Source organism: Grampus griseus (genome assembly GCF_964374135.1).
Source record: "Grampus griseus genome assembly, chromosome: 19".
NCBI classification, from domain to species: domain Eukaryota; kingdom Metazoa; phylum Chordata; class Mammalia; order Artiodactyla; family Delphinidae; genus Grampus; species Grampus griseus.
The window spans coordinates 16,288,786-16,308,098 of NC_139013.1; the positions used below are offsets into that span (position 1 = coordinate 16,288,786).

Below are 19,313 nucleotides of genomic sequence, written 5' to 3' on the forward strand. Positions count from 1 at the left end.
TCTGGGGAGATTTGACATCCTTACTGTGTTGTCTTCCAATTCATTAACACAAAATATCTTTCCATCTATTTACATCTTTAACATATTATAGATTTATAAATTACTTCCATTTGGACAATATAATGGATTTAGAACAATTTCCCCATATTAAATTATGTGTTATTGAGGATATATATGGTAAGTTCATCTTTCTAACTCGAAAAGGAAATATAATGATTTCATATAGCTAATGAGTGCTTGTATAAATGCACAAACACACCTTTCTTGTATACTTATTCCTTTCATCATTGCAGAATTTTCAACTGGAATTACTTTGACCTTAAACATGATCTTTAGATTGTCATTTTGTGAGGGTTATTTTTCCATTCATTTCACATTTTTGGCCTTAAATGGTCTTATTTCACACTGTTCTTGGAAGGTGCTTTGCTGTGCATAGAAATTTCAGCTGGCAGGGGTATTTTTCCCAGTAGTTTATGTCCTTCCATCATGTCTTTGATTGGCAGTTGCATATCAGGTCTGGGTAGAAGCCACATTTAGCTTTGTTTTGAGCTTCCTGATCTTAGAGGAACAAAATCTGGACCAGATGCGTAATATGACACATCACTCTGAGATTCTAAAATTTAAATGAGGTCAGAGACAGGACAGGGTTTTGGCTTGTCACATTAAGGAGTAAGTGAGAGTGTGGAATGTAGAGGATAAATAATAAAAAGGATACCTGATGACCAAATTAAAGGATTGTGCTAGAAAATGGCTGGGTGGTCATCAATCCATTTGGGGACCACGTGAATGAGTTGTGGGTAATGGAATATGGGCAGAAGTGATTGTGAAGCTGTCATCATTATGTTTTCTCATTTCTGCTCCATCCTCGGAATGCCTCTTTGGACTTAATGCTTTCACTTCTCACAACCCCCAGGATTTACTGCCATCTTCTTGTGGACTCTAAATTTGGGTGATGGGTTGACAGTCCCTTGATGAGAACAAGACTTGGTGACCCTGAGACCCTGAGTGTTAGACTTGGCTGTCTCACGACCATTCATTTGTGCCTGACTGCCCTGAGGGCTGGAAGGGTGAGGTCCTGGTTCCTATGAATTAAAGATGAAAAATAACGTCATCTTAACCAACAAACTAGAAACCATGTCAACTTTACTCTTCACTTAGGCCTGCAGGCAATTACTCCTGGTGATGCTAAATTTTGAATCATGTGGCCTGTAAGGAAGTATCCCTTGGGAAATAGATTTACCTATATTATGAAACTCTGCTGCATGGACCATTAAAAAAAAACAAAATGACGTGAGCCAAATGGTACAACACTGTATTATGTAGAAGTCTTAAACACTACTTAGGAGGCTTCTTGTTGAGCCAGAGAGTCAATATATTTCATGTTTTTACAAATATCACCAATGACTCTGCAAAGAAGTATATCAGACTTATTCTCACAGCAGCGTATGCCATATCCTTGTGAAGACATTGCCAATAATACTAATATAATAATAAAATGACAGCAAAAGCTCTTAAGTGCTTATCATTATGTTAGGCCTAGTGCTAAGCACTTTTTAGTTATCTCCCAGGAAGTAGATAGTTTTGTCTCATTCACTGGAATTTAAAGAGTCCGGTTCTTAACTGTGTTGGAGCATTAAAATCCCCTGGAGGGCTTAGGCACAGGTATGAGGGCCCCACCCAACAGTACATGATTCAGTATGTCTGAAGTGGGGTCTGAGGCCTTGTATTTGTAACAAATTCCCAGGTAATGCTGATGTGGTCTGTGGGTTGGAAACCACGGATTAGGGGAACACTTTAAATTACTATCTTAAAGAATAATCTTCATTTTTCATTGTAAATCCTGGCTCAGAGAGGTGAAACGCTGGGGCAGGAGTACAGTGCGCAAGGTCAAGGCATGGGTCACGTGTTACAGACCTTTAAGGGCGGGGCATTGCCTGAAGGGACAAGGAAATCTGCGTGCCTTTAAGAAGAAACGAGGCCACGCCCCCTCTTTGGAACCTCAGGGTACAGTTTTCACAGGAAACAGGAAGTGAGCTCCCCAGTTCACCGGATGCAGTCAGAAATTACGTTACCCACAAGGCAGTGCCTCGAACGTCGGCGGCGGGCGCTGACTCAATGACTGACGGCGGAGGCCGGTGTTCCCTGCTGCAGCTTGGGCGGAGCTTCTGGCGTCGGGTCTTAGGACGTCGTTTGGAAGTGGCCGGTATGTCCTTACTGGCCTTTCTGGCTGGAGCACTGGGCATTGGCCGCTTCTTAGAAAAAGGTCTTCAAGACCGAGCAAAGGACCGCGAGGAGAATGGGGCCCATCTCTACGCTTTTGTATGAGCCGTGACCCCCTCTCGAGCGGGTTGTCAGCCGAGCACTCTCCGAGCTCGTTCCCAGCTTTCGGTCTCCGCAGGTCCCGGAGGCGGCTCCCGGGGCCTTGTGCTCACCCCACACCGTGGACACTCAGGTCCCAGGTGCCCCCGCCCAGGGCTGGCCTGAGGAGTCGGCTGAGCCCGCTGGACCGGCTTTTGTCGCCGCCTCTCGTCGTCCCACTCTGCCCACTGGGCCCCATGGGGGCGCCGGAGCTGGTGAGTGGAGGGTTCCGCAGGCGCATGTGCGCTGGGGTCGCTGTCAGCACAGTTCCACTCGCTATGATATAGGGAATCCTGGGACCTTTCGCCTTTTCCTCTTAATACTGTCGGATCTGGAGGTCCAGTGAGAATGGGGTGTGGAACGACAGTGCTAATCACTTCCAATCCAGGCTTCTGAATCCGGGCCAGGGGTTCAGGTGTGGAGAGGGGCACCCATTTCTGGCTCTAACCTTGAGCTTGTCGATTGGCCTCCATTCCCTTGGCCTCCATTCCCTCGGGTCAAAAATTGGACTATTAACTATTTTTCTCTTTCGGTTGAGGGAACTGGAGAGGATATGCGTGTGACGTGTGACCTTCAGTGCTCAGCAGGACCCAGAGAGCATCACTCTCGATGTGGTTTCCAGAGAGGGATTCTCCTGGTCCTGCTATTATCTTAGTCTCACACCCAGGTGGAGTCTGACCCTCAGGCCTCCCTGCCTCGGGCCTCAACCCAGCTGAAAGCTGGGAGACTGGGATGAGAGAGCCTCTAGAGCAGAGGTGAGGTGGGAGCAGCGTTTTTGGAATTGCTACTCCTCTAATAGGAGTAGAAGTTCCCTGGACAGACCAGAAGACAAGCCAGTCACTGAATTTATCTTTGCAGATGCCATCTGGGTACTACAAGTGAGGTTGGCTTGCCACTTATGGCAGTGAACCCATTTTCCTAGCACATTTACTTATATTTGAAAAGTGAATCCATTACAGTATTCCTTAATGACAGTGCATAGGAATGTTGTTTCTCAAGGCATGTAAACACATGGACAGGCCTTAAGTTATTCTTCAGCATGCCACCTTGTTTGCTCTCATCATAGCTCAGATCACCTTCAGAACTTCTCTTATTTACCCATTTTTCCTCACCTGACTTGCTCCCTAACTTCATTCCAGCCTTGTTCCACATCCACTCAGAGAGGTCTTCCCCAGTTGCCCCATCTAAAGTCTCCCGTATCATAAAGTCTCCCATAATCTTTGTAGTCATTGCACTCACTTTTGGGGGTTTTTTCGGAGCCCTTAGGGCCATATGACTTTATCTTGATCATTTATTTAGTTTCTTGTCAAGGATCTTTCCTTGACAAGAGTGTGAGTCCTGTTCTCTGCTTTATCCCCAGGCTTAGAAGAGTGCTGGGCCTGTACCAGGTGTTCAGTAAGCAGTTGATGAATGAAAGATTCTGCCGTCTGGGGCTCCCATTATACTTAAATCTAACTCCCCCACCGTGGCTGAACCAGAGGGACCTGGTTTCAAATCTTGCCCCTTCTCATTAGACCTATGACTCTGGGCAGCTTGACTTTGAGTCCCCATTTGCTGAGTGTGAAATGGAGACAGTGATGGTGTTTACCCCATGGGCTGCAGGAGGATTAATGAAATTCATAAATACACACTGAGCACTGACATGTGCTGGGCACTGCAGTGTTTGCTTTATGAACATTTTCACTTAAATTCCCACAATAACATGGTGAAGGTGGTAATGTGGAAATTGAGGCTCAAAGAAATTAGCATCAAAAGGCTGGATTTAAGCCCCAGGAAGTCTAGCTCCAGATCTAGAGACTTTTAGTTGCTTTAACACAGCATCTAAAGCCCTTAGGTGCAGGCAAACAGTGCAGACCAGTGAGGCTCAGCTGCTGCTGTGTTATCATTACTTGAATTACAGTAATGGACTCACAGTCCACACAAGATTACCACTGTTTGTGTCACTCCCCAGTGGATTCCCATATAGGTGGCTTTTCTCTCCTGCACCTTTGTATTCTGTCAAAGGCACCATCTACCTCCCTCCTGAGCCCAGCACAGACCTTGGTTCTCAGGAGATACTCAGTGATTCAGGCCTTGGGTCTCTCTAGACTTTTGCCACTAACCAAGCAGTAGGCTCATACAGGCACCCCACCACTTCTGTTTGACTTTCCAGGCATTGGTATCATTTGAAGATGTGGCTGTAACCTTCACTGGGGAGGAATGGAGACATCTGGACCTGGCCCAGAGGACCTTATACCAGGAGGTGATGCTGGAGACTTGTGGCCTCCTGGTCTCACTGGGTAAGGCCTCACCTGTGTGGTACCCACAGACTCTTTCATTCCACTCTCTCTCTCTAAGCATGGCTGGTTGAGAAGACCTGAGGAACCTGCCTTCCCTTCTCCCTCCAGCCCCAGCATGTTCTTATCTAACCTCCTCTTGCTTGGTTTTCTTGTCTGCATCAAGGATTGTTGTACAACAAACGCAATTCTTCTTAACACTTTTACCCAAGTGTCCAACATAAGCTGACCTCAATCTGACATTCTTATTCCAGATTCCCATGATCTGGAATTCAGCTTGATTGGGTCAAATGTCCTCAGAGCCCAGTTAACAGGACCTGTGGTTAATGGGACGTTCTCCAAGAACATGGTGAATTAGACAGACAGGAAGCTATTTGTCATCAGTGCTACTGGTATCTTTCTAAGCAACACAATCTCAGCTAAAAGACTTCTTTGACCCCTGGTACCTGCACAGTCGTCCCTTATGTCCTAAGGCCTGTGCCTTGCTTCTCTGAGGCTATGGGAGTTAATTTTAGAGAGTACACAGACATATTTTCAAATGGCATTGATGGGCATCTGAGAAGGCTATTTCTTTTTCCCTTCTTTCCTGCCTCTTGACTGTTGTTGAGAGAGTCTGGGCTTAGTGCTGAGTCTTCAGCGTTCACATGGCTGTTGGCTGATTCCCCTTCAGCAGAAAGAACCGTCGCAGGACTCACAGACTTGAGTCGGCAGCATGAGCTTGCTGGGACCATGATTATTTTTGTTTTATCATATTTTTATAGTAACCTTCCACTTAGCCCCAGTGAACTAGTATCTGTAAAGTGCTTAGAATAGAACTGGGAACATAGCAAGTGCCACACATGCATTTGTTATATATAATAAATTAATAAATCCCAAGTGTTCTCCCACCTAAACCTTAAATGTCCACTTTATCCAGAAATGGTTACCTCTGACAGGGCTCTCCCAGCCTTGTGTCCACATAGTCTCTCCCAGGAGGTCAGTCATCAGTGAAGTAAATCCAGTGTTATTTTATGACAATTGTGATTAGTTGTTGAAAGGAGACATCTGGGGGATAGTATTCCAGGTGGAGGGACCAACACGAGCCAAGTCCCTGAGGGGTCAGGGAGCTCAGGTCCAACAGAGGCGAAGGAATATCTGGTTCTCCTTTTCCACAGCCCCATCACTGAGCTTGGTGCCAGGCGTATGGCAGACATCAGTGAACATTTGCTCAGTGACAGCTGGGTGCACTCTGGCTTGCAGTACAGGATTTTCTAATCAGAGTTTCTGTGGTCCTGGTTTCTAAGTCATTGACTTCTCTCCAGAGTCCTCCTGTCCCTTAGCCTTCGAATTTGGCAACATATATTTGGCTGCATGTACCAGAAAACCACCTCATACAGGTTTCACCCTGAAAAAAGTTTATTACTTCACCTAATGAGAAGCCCTGAGGTGGTGCTGGCTCCTGGGTTGGTATCTACCAACCCAGTTGTCTCTGTTTGTCTGCTTTCTCTCCTTGGCCCAGATCATCAGGCCAGCATCCTTGAAGTGGCCACAGGATGATGCAGCAGCAAGTAAGGCAGCAGGTCCCCACATTCAGCCCTGTCTTCCCAACCTGGATTGAAGGCTTTTTCTTAAGAATGGGTAGCAATTTAGGTCATGGCCTACCTCAGATAACTGACTATCAGTTGAGTTAGTCTAGTGTTTTTAGCCATCCTTGGCTAAATCCACCAGAATCACCTGGGGAGCTTTGAAAACAACCAGAGCTCAGTTTTTATGCCCAGAGATTTGGTTTAATTTGTTCTGTGTTTAGAACCAGGCATGTCTAAGTAGTTCTGATGCATGGGAAGGTTGAATCTTATTGATTTAATTAGGGAAAACCTTCTGAAAGGAGTCATCCCCTTTCTGGGGTTTCATGGTGGTGTGTTAAAGGTGTACACTCCAGTATACTTGAGAGTTTTCCTTTTGTCTTTACCTATATACCCATGCCCCATTTATTTCTCCATGCACAGGGCATCCTGTTCCCAAACCAGAGCTGATTCACCTACTGGAGCATGGGCAAGAACTAAGGACAGTGAAGAGAGGCCTCTCCAGAAGCACCTGTACAGGTGGGTGGCATGGCAGCTGGCAGACTACCAGGGAATGACTGTGTCTGAAATTCCATGGGCAGTTTCTTTTTGCAGCCTTCCTGGGGTCTTAGGTGGTCATGGAGCACTTTGAACTGTGTTTCCTCTGTTTTCCCAATCCCATCACACTCTTTGCCTTTACTAGGGTTGAAATGTGGTATACTGGGTAAGAGATGGGCTGTAAACTTGGCCACTTACTAGCCTCATGACCCTGGGGAAGTTGCATGATCTCCCTGTGCCTTTGATATCAACTCAAAGCTGAGTTGGTGCTACCTGCTATAAGAGATAACTCCAAAATCTTGGTGGGTCAGCTGGTTAAGACTGTTTCTCATTTGTGCCATGGTATAATGTGGGTCAGCAGGGGAGCTCTGTACCACATATCTATTCAGGGACCCAGGTGTATTCTATTGTCAGTATGTGGCTGTAAGGTGGCCCTGGCATCATCCAGCTGGCCAAGAGGAACAGGAGAGAAGGGGAGTAGTCATATCCACTTGCATACACAGTCACTTCCATTCACGTTCCATTGACAAGAACTGGGCATTAGGCTACGTGTTTTGTCATAGAAATGTGGTTTAACCTTGTTTCCAAGGACAAAATACCAGGGATATGATGAACATATACTCAGTTTGCTAAACTTAGCCTATATTAGAAAAAGATAGAGTAATAATAGTTTCTGCATCGCTGTATTGTTTGGGAATGTAATTAGATAACTTGAAACTGCTTATTAGGACATTGCCTGACCCAAAGTTAGTGGCTTAATAAATTTACCTACTAGTAATATTCATATATTATTACTCATAATGAATAGAGAACAATGATATCTCAAACTTCCTTCCAGATTCAGAAAAGACAGTCCTTTCTTTTTCTGCAGATTACTATCTCCAACTATATTTTGCTCTCCCACTCTTTTCTACCTGCATCCAATCATTTATTTATCTATACATTCCTGCATGCATCCATCCTTCCATTTGTAAATGAGATGTTCAGAAGCAGTCCCTAGCCTTGTCATCTTCCTACCCTCCTGTCTTGTAAAACCTCAAGGGGACATTTGCCTTTGTCAGCTCCACTTCAAGTGTGTGGATAGCACTGACGCAGATTCATGATCTCTCCCCACTAGGGTTCCTTCAGGCTGCTCAGCCAGCCAGTAAGTATCTCTGGCCAGCGCCTCCTCAGCCCTGCTGAGTCTGTCTCAAGCCTTCTCCCCTTCCCGCAGTTCTCCACCTTCACTTGAATGTTTCAAAGGCACCTCACACCCATCATGCCTAAAAAGGACCTCATGATCTTGCCCGTTCCTCTCGTCTCCCCATTTCAATTCATGGTCTTGCCATTCACTAAGATGAGAAAGCCAAAAACAAACTTGAACAACCCCTCAACACCTCCATTTTCATCATTCCCAATATCCAGCCATCCCTGAATCTTGATCATATTTCATCATACGTTTCTCCTGAATCCATCGTCTCCACCAATTCCATCAGTTCCAGCACTGTCACCCTAGTCCAGGCTATAATCATCTTTTGCCTGCATGATGCTAACAGATTCCTAACTGGTTCCCCCCATATCTGCTCTGTGCCTCTGATCAGCTTTATGTCTTACATCCACTTCCCCGTCTACTCACACCTTATTCCAAATATCACCACCTCCCTAGCCACTGAGATCTCAGCATATGCCTAGTTCATTTTGAAAATAAAGGCCATTCACTTGTTTTTCTTGCCTTCTAACCCTTACTGATTTATCCCTGTGGGTTCCTTCTCACCTCTCAGAAGAGTTCTCATCCCCAGCCATGGCTAATTCCCCAAGCAGCATCTAGGTCATACCTTCACTTACCTTCTCAGGTGTATTAGTTATCTGTTGCTATATAGCAATATTAAAAATCACTCATTATTTAATATTAAAATATCACTCATGTATTATCTCTCATCTGTGGATCAGAAATCCAGGCACAGCTTAGCTGGGTCCTCTGCAAAGCTGCAATCGTAGGCCGCTTGCAACATGTCAGCTTACTTCTTCAAATCAAGTAATGGTGTGAGAGACTCCAGCAAGAGAGATCTTACACATATACTTTATCTCTTACATCTTACATTCTGTCACCTTTGTTATATTCTATTCTTTAGAAGTAAATCAAGGTCCTACTAGGATTCAGGCAGAGGGTATCAAAACTGTGAGCACCATGAGGCAGGGATTATGGGGAACCATACATGAGTCTGTCCACTGTATCAGGGAATGTGCGTCTTCATTTATTTCCTACCTCTTGTATATCTCCATCTTCTCTCTACTCAACATAAAAAACGTGGTCAAGTTTCTGACACTTGAGGGAAACATTTTAAAAAATAAATGCTCTTGGCTCTCCAGTGCCCTCCAAAAGTTGTTGACTCTATTTCAGCTGAACTACCAAGCTTCTTCAAGGACTTTTCTCATTCTCAGAAGAGACATCTACACAGACCTACCCTTTACTATTTTCTGTAATTTTTGTACTGAGGGGTAATTTACACATAGTGAATGTACAAATCTTAAAGTTCATCATCATGAAATTTTACATATATATAAGCCAGAGTATCCACCACACAGGATAAGAAATATAGTATTTCCAGCACCTCTCAGGCTTTTTGTACTTCTCTCCTTATTAATATCCCCTTCTACAAAAGTAACCAGTGTTTAGACTCTGTCACCATAGATTAGTTTTGAAGGTTTATAAATGGAACTCCACAGTACACAATATTGCTATCTCTGTCTTCTTTTGATAATCATTATGACTCTGGAATTTACCCATGTGGTTGCATATATTTGGAGTTAGTTTCTCGCTGTGCAATATCTCAATGAATTAATAGATTATATATACCTGTTTTCCTGTTGATGGACATTTGGCTGTTCTCCATTTTTGGAATATTATGAAGAATGCTGCTATGAATATTCTTGATCATATTTTTTGTTGGCTATAAGCATGCATTTCTGTTGGGAGTATACATACGAGTGGACTGGCTGGATCATGGTGTAGTTACATGATTAGCTTTAAAAGAAGCCATCAATCAGTTTCAAAGTGACTGCACCGTTTCACATTCCCACCGGCCACGTGTAAGAGTCCTCATTGCTTCAGATACTAGTGAGCAGGTTGTATCTGCCCCTTTACTCTTTGAGTAGGGGTATTTCTCAGCACCACAGTACTAAAAATGTTCTTACAGGTTATTGTTGACATTCTGGTGGACAAATGCAACAACTGTGATAATGATAGGAGACAGTGGTCTAAAATTTACAGAACACTTGCCATGCACTGTGATGATTGATTTACATTTTCTCATGTAACCTTGTTATGAACTGAATGTCTGTGTCCTCCCAAAATTTGTATGTTGAATCTCTAACACCCCAATGTGATGAAATTAAGATGTGGGGCCTTTGGGAGGTGACTGGGTTTAGATGAGGTCATGAGGATGGAGCATCCATGATGGGATTAGTGTTCTTACATGAAGACAAAGAGACCATGGCCTTTCCTAGGTGTGGTGTGTGGTGCTGGGGGTGGTGGGGAAGAGAAGGAGAGTTCTCTGGTGTCTCTTTTTTTTTTTTTTAATTATTTATTTATTTATTTGGCTGTGTTGGGTCTTAGTTGCGGCACGCGGGATCTTCGTTGCCGCGTGCAGGATCATCGTTGCAGCATGCGGGATCTTTAGTTCCGGCACGTGGGAATCTTTTAGTTGTGGCATGCAGAATCTTTAGTTGTGGCGTGCGGGATCTTTAATTACAGCATGAGGGATCTTTAGTTACGACATGAGGGATCTTTCGTTGTAGCATGCGAGATCTAGTTCCCTGACTAGGGATCGAACCCGGGCCCCCTGCATTGGGAGTGAGGAGTCTTAACCGCTGGCCCACCAGGGAAGTCCCTTGGTGTATCTTCTTATAAGGATACTAATCCTCTCAGGTCCCTACCCTTATGACCTCATTTAACCTTAATTACTTCTGTAAAGTCCCTATCTCCAAATACACATTGGAGGTTAGGGCTTCAACACATGAATTTTGGTGGAACACAAACATTCAGTCCATACCAAAATTTGTTTTTTGAGTAAATACAGGGCTATTCAGATATTCTGTTTTTTCTTGTATCAGTTTTGGTAATTTGAGTCTTTTAAGGAATTTGTCCACTTCATCTAATTATTCTATCCATTACTTTTTAAGATGGTTTCATCTCAAAATGGTAAATTTTATGTTATGTATATTTTACCACAATTTAAATTTTAGGTATGTATTGTACATATCATTTTTATAATGCCATTAAAAACTGACATTCTCGGGCTTCCCTGGTGGCGCAGTGGTTGAGAGTCTGCCTGCCGATGCAGGGGACACGGGTTCGTGCCCCGGTCCGGGAAGATCCCACATGCCGCAGAGCAGCTGGGCCCGTGAGCCATGGCCACTGAGCCTGCGCGTCCAGAGCCTGTGCTCTGCAATGGGAGAGGCCACAACAGTGAGAGGCCCGCGTACCGCAAAAATAAAAAATAAAAAAAAACTGACATTCTCAAAAAAATAAAGATTGTTCGTCGTACTTGTGTGTGTATGGTTTGCTTTTTTATTTGAATACTATAAAAAGTATCCATTTATGTTGTTGTATAGGATTTGTACTTTTCATTTAACAGTACATTACTAAGATTCATGATGCATGAAGCTATAGTTTACTCATTTTTTTCTTCTATGGTCGTTTATATGAGTATAACACAATGTATTCATCCATTTTCATGGGAATTTTCTTGTTTCTAATTTTTTGTACCCACAGACAATACAGCCATGAAAATTCACATGCATGTGTTCTCACAAACGTGTAGGAATTTCTCTTAGAAATATTCCTAGGACTAGAATTTGGGGATTATAAGTTAAGCAAAAGGGGAACTTTACTAGATGATGCCCTGTTGTTTTCTAAAATGGTTATTTATACCCACTTACACTTCATCTGCCTTGTATGAACAATTCCATGGATCCATACCCTCTCTAACACTTGATAAGTTTTTTCAATCAGGTGAATATAAAATGGTCTCTCACTGTAGTCTTAATTTGCCCTTCCCTCATATCTAAGAAATTTGAGTTATCTATTCATATGTTGATTGACCAATATACATCTGTGAAATATCAGTTCATAATACGTTCAATTTTCATTTTGGGTGTGGAGTGTTGAAGTCCCCAGCTGTAATTGTAGTTTTGTCTATTTCTCCTTTCAACACAGTTTTTGGTTTGTATATTTTGAGGCTCTTATATTTGGTACATACAGATTTAGGATTGTTATGTCTTCCTGGTGGATTAATCTTTTTATCATTATATAATGTCCCTCTTTGTCCCATTTTCTTTGCTCTGTAGTCTGTTAATATAGTCCTGATGTTAATATAGCCATCTTTCTTTGTTTACCTTTTTAAAAATTATATTTAGTTTAGTCAGATTGATTAGTCTTTTATAAAGAATGCTTCTGTATGTTTATGAAATCTTTTCCCTAAGATCTAAAAGATAGTCATTTTCACTATTTGTTAAAAGTTTTTAATCTTTAGCTTCTAACAGTTAAGTCTTAATCAGTCTGGAATTAATTTTTTGTTTTGTACAAGATAGAAATACAATTTCATTTTCTTCCATTGTGGCAAATAATTTTTCTACATTCATTTATTGAATACAGTCAAGCCCCCTACATATGACCAAGTTCTGTTCCAAGAGCACGTTCATAAGTCCAATTTGTTTGTAAGTCCGACAAAGGTAGCCTAGGTACCCAACTAACACAATTAGCTATATAGCACTGTACTGTAATAGGTTTACAAGACTTCTCACACAAATAATACATAAAAAACAAACACAAACAAAAAATAAAACATTTTTAATCTTACAGTACAGTACTTTGAAAAGTACAGTAGTATAGTACAACAGCTGGTACACAGGAGCTGGCATAGAGTGAACTGGCAAGAAGTGTTACTGACTGGAGGAGGTGGGAGATGGTAGAGCTGAAGGATCATCAGCAATAGGAGAAGGGCAGGCTGCAATTTCACTCACACCTGATGTTGATGGCACAGGTTCTGGTTCCGTGCTGGATTCAATTCTGTCTACCCTCTTGAAAAAAATGATCCAATGATGTCTGGATAGTAGCTATTTTTTTCTTGTCATAGATGACACGGTAGCACTGGATTGCATTCTGAATGGCTGCTGCAACTTTTGTGTACTGTTTACATTTGGGTCCTGTGCCTCAAAGACTAACAGTGCCTCCTCAAATAAAGAAAATTCCCTTGCCATTTCCTGCGTCATGAATCTCTTTGGTTCTTCAGTTACTTCTTCTTCCTGTTGTCTCTCTTCATTCTTTCTCTGAGCCTCCAATTCCATCCAGTCATTAGTAAGCTCCTTGTTCGCATCTTTGAAAGTTCACAACTTGAAGGTTCGTATGTAGGGGACTTCCTGTATTCCTTCCTTTTTCCACTGGCGTCTCTGCTGCTTTTGTCTTATATCAAAGTTCCATATATACATTTCTGAGCTCCCAATTCTGTTTTTTCCTTTGACAATTTGACAGCTTATCTTATATCTATGCTACATCACACTGCCTTGGTGTATATGATTTCATCATAATCCTAATTCCTCAAAGGGCAAGTCCCGTTGCTTTATTCTTCTTCAGAGATATTCTGGTCTCTCTGTTATTTTATATAAATTCCACAATCAGCTTGCCAATAACCATGAAAAACCCTACTGGGATTTATCTGAAGTTGTATTAAATTTATAGATGAATTTGAGGGAAATTGGCAACTTTATATTATTAATCTCTTTTCATTTAAATCTTCATTAATGTGATATGTTTCCTGGTTTACTTCATCTAAATGTTATCTATTTTGAGTTTGTTCACCTAGTCTTTACTACATATAATAGACTCAATATTTGCACCCAGTTGCTTATCACTGCCCCTGCCCCAACTTTCACACTCCAGAATCCTAAGATTTTGTTTTTCCTCTTTCCCTGCCTCCCTCTCCACCATCCTGTCATCCTCTTCTCTTTGCCTGGCATTCAACATTCTCTCAAAACCCCGAACCTTTGTACTTTCAGTCATCTGCTACAATTTTCCTCCTAATCCCTCTGTCAGGTAATTCCTACTCATCTTTAGAAGTAAGCTCATGTAGCACCTTGTCCAGGTAGCCTCCACTGACCTCTTTCTGTCTTCCATCTGGGCCAAGTTAGGTCCACCTTCCCTGTGCTGTCATAGCACTATGAGATGTTGGAACACAGTCATTATCATTACTCTGTCCACCGTACCCCATTCTGGAGAGTGAGGAGGAGTCTCCACTCCAGATTTTCTATTCTGCACCAGATTTTCCTCCTGGGTTACCTTTTAAAGATGTCAAGAGTCCAAGGATCAGTAAAGAAAGAAATTTTAAACCTGGGTTTAAAAGATGTAAAAATGCCATAGACAGTAGAGGCTTTATTTTCACCTTCATTCTTCCACTAAAGTGTTAATTTATTTTGTTCTGTGTTGACATCACTAATAGGCACCTTTCTTATATTGGATTTCCTTCAGGTGAAAAAGCAAAACCTGAGATCACAGAGCTTACTGCTTCTCACCTGGTCCTCACTGAGGGAGCCCCTTTTGAGGAACGAGTGACACATGGAGCCTCAAGGCATTCCAGGCTGGAGCAAGCAAGGGATCAGGAAAAACTGTCAGAAATGCAGGAAGGGAACTTGAGGCCAGGAACAGACATCCACAAGGAGACATGCCCTAGGAAGTTGAGCCATAAACATGATGACTTTGAGACAGATGATAGTCTTTATTTAAGGGTTTTACAGGAGCGAGTCACTACACGAGATGCCCTGCATGAACGTGATTCCCAAGAACCAGGAGGAGACCCTGTTACTGATGCAAGGAATAATCTCTACAGATGCAAGGAATGTGGAAAAGGTTTTAGCAAGAATTGGGCCCTTGTTCGGCATCAACAGATTCACGCTGGAGTGAAGCCTTATGAATGCAGTGAATGTGGGAAAGCCTGTCGTTATATGGCAGACTTCATTCGACATATGAGGTTTCATACTGGGGAAAAGCCATACAAGTGTATTGAGTGTGGGAAGGCCTTCAAACGCAGGTCTCACCTCACAGAGCACCAGCGTATTCACACTGGAGACAAGCCCTATGAGTGCAAAGAATGTGGTAAAGCTTTCACCCACCGCTCCTCTTTCATCCAGCATAATATGACTCACACTAGAGAAAAGCCCTTTTTGTGCAAAGAATGTGGGAAAGCTTTTTACTACAGCTCTTCCTTTGCTCAACACATGAGGATTCACACTGGAAAGAAACTTTACAAGTGCAGTGAATGTGGAAAGGCCTTTACTCACCGCTCCACTTTTATCCAGCATAATACGACCCACACAGGAGAAAAACCCTTTTTGTGCAAAGAATGTGGAAAAGCTTTCTGCCTGAACTCATCCTTCACTCAACACATGAGGATTCACACTGGAGAGAAACCCTATGAGTGCAGCGAATGTGGAAGGGCCTTTACTCACCGCTCCACTTTCATTCGGCATAAGAGGACCCATACTGGAGAGAAGCCCTTTGAGTGCAAAGAATGTGGGAAAGCCTTTTGTGACAGCTCTTCCTTAATTCAACACATGAGGATTCACACTGGTGAGAGACCCTATGAGTGCAGTGAATGTGGAAAGGCCTTTACACACCATTCTGTTTTTATCCGACATAATAGGACCCATAGTGGAGAAAAACCCTTGGAATGTAAAGAGTGTGCAAAAGCATTTTACTATAGCTCTTCCTTTACTCGCCACATGAGGATTCACACTGGAGAAAAGCCTTATGTATGCAGAGAATGTGGAAAGGCCTTTACCCAACCTGCAAATTTTGTTCGGCATAATAGGATCCACACTGGGGAAAAACCCTATGAGTGCAAAGAATGTGAAAAGGCCTTTTGTGACAACTTTGCCTTAACTCAACACATGAGAACTCACACTGGAGAGAAACCCTTTGAATGTGGTGAATGTGGGAAGGCCTTCAGCCATAGTTCATCCTTCATTCACCATCGAAAGATTCACACCAGAGTTTAAAAGATGTAACAAGGCCTTTTGCAAATGTGTTCACTTCAGTCAATTTTAGTGAACTCATACTGGTGAAATACCTTTCCTTTTGAGTATAACTATTCAGGGAAGTCTTTTGGCCAGAGAAATATCTTACTCAGTATCTGAAGAGAAACATCATAATTTTCATCTCTGTGAAAGCTTTCTGTGGCAGGTCATCTAGAAATTGACCCAGCCTGCAGCTCTACACTACACCTGAGAATCATCCACGAGAGAGACTCAGTGGTTGTCATGCATTTGAGGAAAATGTCAGCAACAGTTCTTCCTACGTTTATACTATAAATCCATCTCAAGAGTATTTTAAAAGAACAAAGAGATGTAGAAGAAAGGAAAGAGAAATGCATGTGTGGCTGCTTTCTGATTTCCCTGCCAGGCTATGACAATTTGTCAATTGTGTGTGTGCACATGCAGAGGGGATGAAGAGGGAGAGATCAAAAGGCCTCATCACCTTTATGTGTTTTCTTATATATCCATAGTCAGGAGAATTGACCATTGGGGCAGCTCTGCTAACATTTATTAAAAGTTCTTTGTTACAAAACACTGTCATGTCTACCCTTGAATATAAGGCCTGAGTCATGAAATACATATGCATACACACCTACATATGCAGTCAATTCTTCTAATTCATGGTAGTTATATTCTATAAATTCACCACAAACACTGAACTAGTGAATACTGAACCATTGCTCCTAGTGGCAATACAGGTTTAAGTTCCTGTGAGCCTCTGTTCACATTTTCATCAACCAATCAGTACATACTCTTTTTATTTATTTATTTTTTAATTTTTTTTTTTTTGGCTGCATTGGGTCTCCATTGCTGTGCATGGGCTTTCTCTAGTTGTGGCAAGCGGGGGCTACTCTTTGTTGCAGTGCATGGCCTTCTCAATGTGGTGGCTTCTATTGTGGAGCACGGGCTCTAGGCATGCAGGCTTCAGTAGTTGTGGCATGCGGGCTCAGTAGTTGTGGCATACAGGCTTAGTTGCTCTGCGGCATGTGGGATCTTCCCGGAGCAGGGATTGAACCCATGTCCCCTGCATTGGCAGCGGATTCTTAACCACTGCGCCACCAGGGAAGTCCCAATACATGATCTTTTATGGAATTTTTTTCTGTTTTTAAAGACACCTTATTTAATAAATGTTTCTTATGTTACATCCAATATTTCCTTATAATAAAAAATATTTTAATTATATCATTTTTGTGTATTGTTACTGTACTGCTTTAACTTTTTCACTCAGTCATACATACAAACAATACACATATGCAGTACTCATATAAAATAAACATGTAAACACTATACAGTACACTGCTCTACAGTACAGTCATGCAAAGAAAGTCCTAGAAACAATTAAAAATTAACCAAAATTAAAAACATTAACTAAAACTCTGATTTTGATAGAACTGCAGGATGTGTGATGAGGCAGTGCCCTGAGTGGATTAATCTCCTGACCTTGGCCTGACCCAGGAAAACCAAAGGAGAGGTTGTTGCCTTGTTTTGCCATCTCTTCCAGGTCTTTGTTGGTGGGTTCCACTTCCTTCTCTGCCAGAATTTCTTCCATGTCTTCCGTCATGTCATTGAAGCCTTTTTTACTTATATGCCATGTGATATGCATTATGTGTTTGACACTGTCCTTTATATTTTCTGTAACACCTTCAAAGCCTTTGAAATTTTTCAGGCAGTCTGGCGAAGCATTTTCCTAACAGTTAATGATAGTAGTCTGCTTGTTATTGTCCCAGGCTGTGCCAACACAATAATAGTGCATATGGTGACAGACATCCAGTAGTCCATCATGGTGGTTTCTTTTATTTATTTATTTAGGCCACACCATGCACCACTTGGGATCTTAGTTCCCTGACCAGGGATTGAGCCCGCACCCCCTGCAGTGGAAACACAGTCTTAACCACTGGACTTCCAGGGACGTCCCATGGTGGTTTCTTTGTTGGTGTTGAGAACTTTGCTAAAAAGCTCCCTCATGTTGTGCTTTTATTATGTCCTGATTGAGAGGTTGGATAACATGTATTTAGGGGTATGAAAAGATCGTTTAGGTTGGAGTGGGTATTTTCAATGCTGTCTTGTACAGTTTTGTTTTGTTTTGTTTTTAGTTGGTCTTCATCTCATGAATCCACAGCTTTTGCCACTTTTCCATCTTTTTCTTAGATTCATTACACTACTATAGATGTTACTTTTGTTGCAGGAAGGGGGATCCCTTCCAGGGCCCGAGAGTGGGCTCTTGTCTAACACTTGGAAATGCATTGTCTGAGGAGACACACATGCTGACAAAGCAAGAGACTTTATTGGGAAGGGGTTCCCCGTGTGGAGAGCAACAGGGTAAGGGAAACCAGGAGAACTGCTCTGCCACGTGGCTTGCAATCTCGGGTTTTACAGAAATGGGGTTAGTTTCTGGGTTGTCTCTGGCCAGTCATTCTGATTCAGGGTCCTTCCTGTTGGCACATGCATTGCTCAGCCAAGATGGATTCCAGTGAGAAGGATTCTGGGAGGTTGGAAGGACATATGGACTGGTGTCTCCTTTCTCCTTTTGACCTTTCCCGAATTCTTCCAGTTGGTGGTATTCCGGTGGTATTCCGCATTCCTTACCAGGACCTCCTGTTGTAACTCATACAAGTGGCTACTATCTTGCCTGGCCAGGGCAGTCAGTTTCAGTCAGAGTTTCCCCTGACACTTTTAACATTTCTGGAGTGGCCACATGTAGAGACTGGTGAATTTCCTCTTCCTAGTTTTGGATGTGCCGTATTGTTGATTCATTAACATTGAACTCACAGCCAATAGCTGCATAAGTCATGACTGAATGAAGCTTATCTAACACGTGTATTTTCTCTATCATAGCCTTCTTGCACTACAAACACTAGACAGCACTTCAACACTGTGATTGGGGGCCAGTTTCAACAGCAAAATCACCCAAAAAGCACAAAAATTCAAAAAAGTGTGGCACTAAAGAGATTGTGAAAAGGACACTTTATAATATGAAAGCTGACACCAGAAGGCAGAGTGACACCGTGTTTGACCTTAGCTGGTAACATGCATGATGGGCAACTTCAAATTTTTTATCACTCTGCACATGTCTGCAAATGACTGCAAAAATGCTATGAGTATTGATTTGGGAGTTACAAATAAAGTTCAGTGAATAGGTGAATTCGCAAATAATGAGGATTGCTTATTAAAAATCACTGATGAATTTTGTTATATTTGTTTTTTTTTTCTCTTGGCTTCATTTGGAATAGTTTCTACTGCTACATCTTCCAGTTTCCTAATCTTTTCTTCTATGTGCACTCTCCCCTTCATTGCATCCAGTATATTTCATATCATAATTTATAGTTTTTATCTCTTTTAGTTGGATTAGGGTCTTCCTTATGTCTTTCATGTCTCTACTTCACATATTCATTCTTCTAGCTTCTTGGACATATGGAATAAATTTTTCTGTTTTAATGTCTTCTACTTTTACTATCTGTCATTCTGCACCTGTTTTTTTTAATTGAAATATAGTTGATTTACAATGTTAATTTCT

At 42.2% G+C, this 19,313-nt stretch overlaps 1 protein-coding gene across 1 annotated transcript; it reads left to right on the forward strand.

Annotated features, from left to right (window-relative positions):
* The first annotated feature begins 2,140 nt into the window (after positions 1 to 2,140).
* ZNF599 (zinc finger protein 599) lies at positions 2,141 to 17,041 on the forward strand. The gene is made up of 4 exons (XM_082677649.1): positions 2,141 to 2,573; positions 4,511 to 4,637; positions 6,620 to 6,715; positions 14,238 to 17,041. The coding sequence occupies exons 1-4, from the start codon at positions 2,322 to 2,324 to the stop codon at positions 15,761 to 15,763; spliced, it is 2,001 nt and encodes a 666-aa protein (XP_082533775.1). The 5' UTR covers positions 2,141 to 2,321; the 3' UTR covers positions 15,764 to 17,041.
* The last annotated feature ends 2,272 nt before the right edge of the window (positions 17,042 to 19,313 follow it).